The 8,042-nt window shown below is 34.9% G+C and overlaps 3 protein-coding genes across 3 annotated transcripts; all 3 read left to right on the top strand.

Moving 5' to 3' along the window:
• Positions 1-3,472: 3,472 nt before the first annotated feature.
• On the top strand, positions 3,473-5,103 carry LOC101266775 (uncharacterized). Its single transcript, XM_004231592.5, has 3 exons — positions 3,473-4,110; positions 4,225-4,450; positions 4,543-5,103. The coding sequence occupies exons 1-3, from the start codon at positions 3,586-3,588 to the stop codon at positions 4,737-4,739; spliced, it is 948 nt and encodes a 315-aa protein (XP_004231640.2). The 5' UTR covers positions 3,473-3,585; the 3' UTR covers positions 4,740-5,103.
• A 225-nt stretch (positions 5,104-5,328) lies between these two features.
• LOC138342011 (uncharacterized) lies at positions 5,329-6,016 on the top strand. Its single transcript, XM_069294192.1, has 3 exons — positions 5,329-5,706; positions 5,818-5,909; positions 5,998-6,016. Exons 1-3 carry the CDS (start codon positions 5,329-5,331, stop codon positions 6,014-6,016), a joined length of 489 nt encoding a protein of 162 aa, XP_069150293.1.
• LOC138341684 (uncharacterized) lies at positions 5,827-7,175 on the top strand. Its single transcript, XM_069293273.1, has 2 exons — positions 5,827-6,459; positions 6,923-7,175. The coding sequence occupies exons 1-2, from the start codon at positions 6,057-6,059 to the stop codon at positions 7,075-7,077; spliced, it is 558 nt and encodes a 185-aa protein (XP_069149374.1). The 5' UTR covers positions 5,827-6,056; the 3' UTR covers positions 7,078-7,175.
• Positions 7,176-8,042: the final 867 nt, after the last annotated feature.

The raw sequence follows: 8,042 nt of genomic DNA on the forward strand, positions 1-8,042 counted from the left end.
TGGTTATAGATGCTTTAAGTCATATGACTATGGGTTGTGTGTCTCATAAAGATGAAGCCAAGAAAGACCTAGTTAGAGATGTTCATAGGTTAGCTAGATTGGGTGTGAGGTTGGAAGATTCTCCGAATGGTGGTTTTATAGTCCATCATAACTCTAAGTCATCCTTGATGGTTGAGGTAAAGTCTAAACAACACCTTCAGAAACCATTGATGGAGTTGAAAGAATCGGTACTTGGTAAGATTAATGAGTCATTCTCCTTATGGGGGAATGGTGTTTTTAGGTACCAAGGGAGATTTTGTGTTCCCAATATAGATGGGTTGAGGAATCGGATCCTTGAAGAAGCCCATCAGTCCCGCTACTCACTTCATCTAGGCTCGACAAAAATGTACCATGACCTTAGGGAAGTATTTTGGTGGGAAGGTTTGAAGAAAGATATAGCAGAGTTTCTTGCTAAGTTTCCAAATTGCCAACAAGTGAAAGTCAAACATCAAAAGTCGGGTGATTTACTACAAGAAATCCAAATTCCTACTTGGAAGTGGGAAGACATCAATATAGATTTTGTAGTAGGTTTTCCTCGTACTCTAAGGCAATATGACTCTATATGGGTGGTTGTGGATAGGTTGACCAAGTCCGCTCATTTTATTTTTGTCAAGTCTACTTATTAGGCGGAAGATAATGCAAGGATCTTCATAGATGAGATTATGTGTCGACATTGTGTTCCATTATCCATCATATCGGATAGGGGCTCCCAATTTACATCTAGGTTTTGGAGGTCATTCCAAGAAGGGTTGGGTACTAAGGTAAAGTTAAGTACCGCTTTTCAACCCCTAACGGATGGTCAAGCAGAGCATACTATTCAAACTCTTGAAGATATACTTAGGGCTTGTATTATTGATTTCAAGGGAAATTGGGATAAGCATTTGACTTAAGTGGAGTTTGTTTATAATAATAGTTTACATTCATCCATCTCCATGGCTCTCTATGTAGCCTTGTATGGTAGGAGGTGTAGGTCTCCTATTGGAGGTTCGAAGTGGGTGAGCCTTCGCTTCTTGGTCCCGATTTGATATATAAGACTTTAGAAAAAGTTCATATTATAAGGAATCGCTTGCAAACGGACTATAGTTCGCAAAAGTCCTATGCCGATCATAGGAGAAGGGATTTAGAGTTTGAAGAAGGTGATAAAGTGTATTTGAAAATTTCGCCTATGAAAGGGATGGTTAGATTTGGCAAGAAATAGAAGTTGTATCCACGTTATATGGTTCCATATGAAATCTTGCAAAGGGTTGGTAAAGTTGCCTACGAATTGAAGCTTCCTAGTGAATTGGCTTCGGTTCATTCGGTTTTTCATGTTTTCATACCTAAGAAGTGTATTGGTAATCCCGAGTCTATTCTTCCTATTGAGGGTCTTGGTGTGAAGGATAACATCTCTTATGAGGAAGTTTTGTTTCAAACTCTAGATAGGCAAGTCAAAAAGTTAAGGAATAAAGTGGTGGCTTTCGTAAAGGTGTTATGGAAGAATCACCTAGTTAAGGGTGCAACATAGGAGGCCGAGGCCGACAAGAAGTCCTGTTACCCTCATCTATCTGATAACAAAGGTTAATAGTTCTTACTAATAATGAAAATAATGACAGAAATTGAAGTTATTTGAGTTTTCGTGAAGTTTTGCAAAAGGTGCATTTTTGATGTCTTTAACGTGAATTACAATGAAAAATTGTGCATTTGTACTTGAAATCTAAATTTTGCTTATTATGATTCATGTTGTGCATTTTGGTATAGTGAGTCTTTATGAAATGATATGTAGCATGATGTTAAGTTGAACTTCGACATAATTGACTCATAAATCTTATGTTGAGCTCTTGTTGTTCTGAGAAGGATATTCCTCATAATGCATTGTTGATCCGTATGTGTGGCAATTGGAGTTTTGAATTACCTTTTGTAATTTATATAGTAGATATTGTTATGTATTGTTGTTGGTTGGGCTGCTACTCTTGAATCAATTCCTTCCTTCAAAAGATTTTACCGTCATTCGGGGACAAGTATTCCTAAGGGGGGGGATAATGATACACTTCGAAATTCCAAGACGTGTTCTAGAGTATAACATAAGTGTCCAAAGGTGTAGACATTGTTCTAAAGTCTAGTAGAATGACTGTAAGTCATTTAGGAAGTCTAGAAACCAGAACGTCCAAGAATGTCCATGACGTCCGAAACTAGTTCAATGAGGTACTAGCGTGCCTTAGCCTATGTGACTAGATTTTAGGAGTCAGATATTCCTGAAATTTAGTGGAAGGGTGTGTAACATGTGTTTGATTTGATCTATGTTCTAAATGTTCGGGTACGACTTCTGAAGGACCAATCAAGGGCCCTTGAAGAGGACCCTTGCATTTAGGGGTCAAGACTGCATGGGCAGTGTTCACCTACGAAGGCAAATGACGGAGCGTGTGATGATCGAGAGGGCGTCAATGTCATCCGTCGACCATCACTTAGCCAAATAATTGGAGGGCCTCAATCATAGTCTCTGACCAAGACTACGGATATGCAGCACGGGGGAGGGGCTGGGCGTCGATGGACCAACGATCCGTTGATCGTGGTCTCGTCGATGGGGCTTGTAATTTCCTGCACGTTTTTAATTAGTTCCAATTAATAAATTAAGGGATCGTTTGGTTACTGGATAAGGATAGAGTTATTCAAGTATTAAATATTGCATAAGCTTTACCATGTTTGGTAGCATATTTTTGTTAAAGTATAAAATTCAACACACACAATACTATGTTTGGTTATAAAATTAGAAAATCACATAACTAATACATGTTTAAGTTATGAGTCAATCTATGTATTATTTTATGCAGGGTAAAAGATGGAATAAGTTATACCTGAATAACTAATACCTGAATAAAAATATGTATTGACAATTTTACCCTTCACTCTCAATCAATATACACCACAGGCTTTTAGATAAACATTCCCATCCTTTATCCATCTGTAAATCTAGAGAATGGTTCTTCATCTTCCAGGCAAGTAGATTGAAAAACTTTCAATCTGACGTTCTTTCTTTGAGGTTAGAAGTTCTCAAACTCAAATTTTGGCTGATTTTTTTATTTCTTCTTCTTCTCCTCCTCCAATTTTCTCTTTTGTGTTTTTCCTCTTGTTAATCCGATGAGATGAATGAAATTGTAGATCTTCTCAGTATTTTCTAGTTAAGTTGATGTTTGAGTACAACCTAAATTTGATGTGAGTTTTGTTTTATTTGTTCAAAATTTGTGATTTATGAACAAATGGGTTCATTAAGTTTAGTTGCTTTAGCTTCTAAAATTGCAAAAGATAAACATGTATTTGCAGTTTGACAAAATAGTATTAGTATTCTAGCTTTAGAAGCCAAACAAAAATAAACATTTTACCATGTTTTTCATGTTACTTTTCATTTTTTTTCAATAAAATTGAACATTTTAGTATAAAACCATCTATTACCTTCCTATTATACAAAATGTGTCTGCAATACTTAATTAAGTAACATGATTGATACTCTTTTTTCTTTTGGGATTCAATTTGATCATGATGTTGTCATTTTTAATTGGAAAATAGGTATAAATGGATTCTCAGCAATTGTGTGATGTTGAATCCTTTATGATTCTCGAGGAGATTGTGGTGCATTCCTATATTGTCCTTATCTGCTTTTTTATGGCTATTTACAGCATGTTATTAAGAAAACAATCTACAAATAGGCGGGGCATTCGATATTGTATGAGTGCTAGAATTCAAAAAATCTTGTCTCATCTGAATGTTCTCATTCGTGACAATGATATTGTATGTATTGACAAGCTTAGGATGGATAGAAACGCCTTTCACATATTAGCCTCCTTAGCCAAGAATATTGGAGGTTTGACTGACAGTAAAAATATGTCGAGTACTGAAAAGTTAGCTATGTTTTTAAATATTTTGGCTCATCATGAAAAGAACAGGTCTATCAAAGTTGATTATATTAGATCGGGGTGGAGTGTAAGTCGAGCCTTTAATGAATGTCTAAGAGCTATTCTTAAACTAACTCCAGTGTTACTTGTTAAACCTAATCCGGTGCTCGAAGATGATAGTGATGATCGATGGAAATGGTTTAAGGTAGGTAAATTTCAATCTAACATTTGATTTACTACAATAAACTTGAAATATTATGGTGAAAGTATTTTTATTTTTAATAGTCATTTAGTATTTAGATTTGAATTTATCTTATAGGGTTGTCTTGGTGCATTGGATGGTACTTACATTTCCATTAGAGTTGAAGCAATATATAAACCAAGATATAGAACACGAAAAGGAGATATAGCAACTAATGTCTTGGGGGTTTGTGATAGAAATCTCAACTTTATTTATGTATTACCTGGTTGGGAGGGATCAGCCGCTGATGGTCGTGTATTGCGAGATGCTGTTGTACGAAGAAATGGGTTGAAAGTACCTCATGGTATGCTAAATAATAGGCAGACCCTTGTTTATTTCTACTACATCAAAATAGAATAATATTTAAAGTAATTATATTATTATTTATGTTTTTAGGCAATTACTATTTGTGCGACGGAGGATATACAAATGGAAATGGTTTTCTGTCTCCCTATCGAGGATATAGATATTGGCTAAAGGATTGGCAAGGTGACAATCCATCACCTCGATGTCGAGAAGAGCTCTTTAATATGAAGCATTCTAGGGCACGTAATGTCATTGAAAGAACATTTGGACTATTAAAAGGACGTTGAGGAATTCTTAGAAGTCCTTCATGGTACTCAGTTAAGGTTCACAATAGAATTATTAGTGCATGTTGTTTGATACACAATTTCATTCGAAGAGAGATGGAAGCTGACCCCTTAGATGTGGAAATGGATTTCCACATGGAGAATCAACATGAACATGAAAATATTAATACAATTGAAACATCTGATGAGTGGACCACTTGGAGGGATGAACTAGCTCAGTCTATGTGGAATGAACGATAGGGAAATCAATCTTTTTAATTTTAAACTATGTGTTAACTTTTGGTGTGCTTATGCACTTTTGCTTTTGGTTTTCCATTCACTGTAAAATGTAATACCGTCTATTATTTTGTAAAAATGAATGGTCAATCTTTTGTATGTCTCACATTGTTATTTGTACAAACAAACAGTGAATCTTAATGTATATCTATTATTTTATAATATAAGCAGTGAAATTCTCTTTATCTCTTCACATTATCTTTTTCTTAGACCAATAAAGTTGTATTACAATTAATTTGATTATGATTGTGATAATTTACTTGTAAGTTGTAACTTAGTATTACTTGTGATTTCATTTATAATTTTACAGATTGAAATGGCTAGTTTTCCTGCTGCAACATCCAACACGTCCAGAAAGAGGGCAAAAAAATCAACACCTTCATGTCGAAGGATATGGACTCCAGAAGAGGAACTTACTCTTATAGATGGATTAAAAGAATTTTGTGTTAATGGTTGGAGAGGAGATAATGGAACCTTTAGACATGGATATTTAATGGAATTGGAACACTACATGAATGCTCGTCATCCTAGTTGTGGATTGAAATCTCTACCACATGTTGATTCTAAAATAAGAGCATGGAAAAAGAGTTATGCAACCATATCGTTGCTAAAGAGTCGAAGTGGTTTAGGATTTCAATATAGTGACGGAAGTATCTTAGTTGATTATCCAAAAGCTTGGGATGACTTGATAAAGGTGATTTATATTTATTTGAAATCATTACGCAATTTCTACTTACTTGTATTTTCTCTTGGTTATGGATCTCTGTCTTTGGAATATTGACAGTTACTTTCTTTATTTTTCTAGGTTGATTCAAATGCCAAATCAATGAACTTAAAAAAATGGCCATTATTTGCTGACTGGGAAGAGATATTTGGCAAGGATAGAGCTACTGGAGAGTTTGCAGAAGGTCCAGAAGATGTTGTTGAAGAAATAGAAAGAATTGAATCTCAAGAATTTTTATATAAGTTTCTTTTTATTTTGCAGGAAATCTGTCCAAAGCTGAATGCAGAGATTTTAAGCGAAAAAATGCAGAAGAGAATGGCATGTCTGTGGGATTTCCTATTGATGTTGTCGACATAGATGATGCTTCAGGCACAAGAGAAAATCAAGCTGCTCAAGAGGAACCTAATGTATCAACTAGAGCAACACAAAGTCCATTTACTTCTCAAGCTGAACCTAATGAATCAACTGGAGCAGCACAAAGTTCATTCACCGCTACAAAAGGTGAAACCCATCAATCTCAGAAAAAGGGCAACTGTTTTAAAGCATCATCTTCTAAAGTCAACGAAAAAGGTAGATGCAAAAAAAGAAAAACAGTTGAAGATGATAATGAGACTGTTCTTAAAGGTTTGATGGAGGTGATGAAACAATTCACTGAAAGCCATGATAAGAGAATGGCTTCTTTAATTGACAAGCTAGGAGAGCGTGATCTATCTGAAATTCGTGGTAAGATATTTTCTATTATTGGATCCCCTGCATATGAAATATACAACTCAGATGAACGAGTTAAGGCAGCAATGGGAATTACTCAAGATATAAAGAGAATGGAATTCTTCTTAAGCATCAGCGAACTTGAACGTCACAGTATGATATGGATGATTATTAATGATAAGCTTTAATTCACTGAATGGTTTTTGTGTAGCTATTTTGTAAGGTCTAACCATAATGGGATCTTTTGTTACCTAGTAGAATGTCCACACATATATGTGAATGTTGTGGGCTTAAAGTAGGTTGTTTTTGTATAACAAATACATGATTATGTTCAATATTAGTGCTTTTGTAAGTAGCCAACTAAAATGATCTTCAGATTGCTCAAGCAGTTGATCCAAACGGTAAGTTCATCATCTTCTACAAGATGTTTTTATTTTCTTCTTATCTGAGACTATATTGAACTTTTCTTTTCTCGCAGACTATTCAACAGTTGGGGTAATCACAAAGATCCAGTCAGAAGTACAAAGTACTCAGATGCTATTTTGTCAAGTGTTGTTGAGGCTGTTGTTTATGTGTTTGTCATTGAAGGATAATGTTACAAAAATAGGGGACTTCTTTTGGGGGAAAATGTAATTGTATGTCTTTGTTGTATGGGTTAACTTTTGTAATTAAACAATGAATTATGCTAAGTTTCATTCACTTTAAATGAAGGTGTATATTTTAACTGTGAATTATGTGTGAGTGAATTCTTTCCTGATGAATGTTGTCTCCTTTGGCTTAATCTGTATAGTCACGTAGTTGAGGTGCTCTAAAATAAAGAATATCACATTATTAAAAAAGCACTACCAGGTTGAAAGTAACAGACACAATATAGTAATTGTGGCAAAGACAAGGATTTAAATCCTTTGGATTGACATTTTGTGAAAGTAACATATTAACATTTAAAAGAGCAACTAATTGAATTGTAATCCTGTTATGGAATTTGAAGTTGGACTTTGAGCAACTGATGAAATAAATATACAGATTAAGCCAAAGGACATGATCAGCAAAGGTTATATGCCTAATGAGATAACATATACCATTCTAGTCGAAGGCATCATCCATGAAGATCACAAGGAGCTTGCATCAGTAGTCCTAAGGGAACTGCACCAGAAAGAAGTAATAAGTAGAAATACTGTTGAAAGACTTGCTATGCAACATGAGCTTGAAGATATGGCAGTATGCTGATCTTTCACAAAACCAATGGCGTGTGCTCACAGGATGAGAAACTAACAAAGGTTCTTCATTAGCAAATGCTAAATACACCAAATAAACAAAGCTATTCTCATGCTGTATGTCAGATGGTAACTTTACACAACTAATAAACCTTCGGGATAATTGGTTTTCAGATATGGTAGTTGATTCATAAATAGGTGAGTGGTGAAACTTGTCAATTCTCACTAGCTTACTCTTTCTACTCAATTGTTGTTACAAAAAAAAGTTGTATATCTTTCTTTCTAGTGGCCTATTGCATGATAGAACAGACTGAAGTGAAGGCTCCAAATATAATATGTAACATTAGTACGCGGTGTTGGTCAATGTTAACTTATATGTATCTA

Source organism: Solanum lycopersicum, chromosome 2, assembly GCF_036512215.1.
Source record: "Solanum lycopersicum chromosome 2, SLM_r2.1".
Taxonomy (NCBI): Eukaryota; Viridiplantae; Streptophyta; class Magnoliopsida; order Solanales; family Solanaceae; genus Solanum; species Solanum lycopersicum.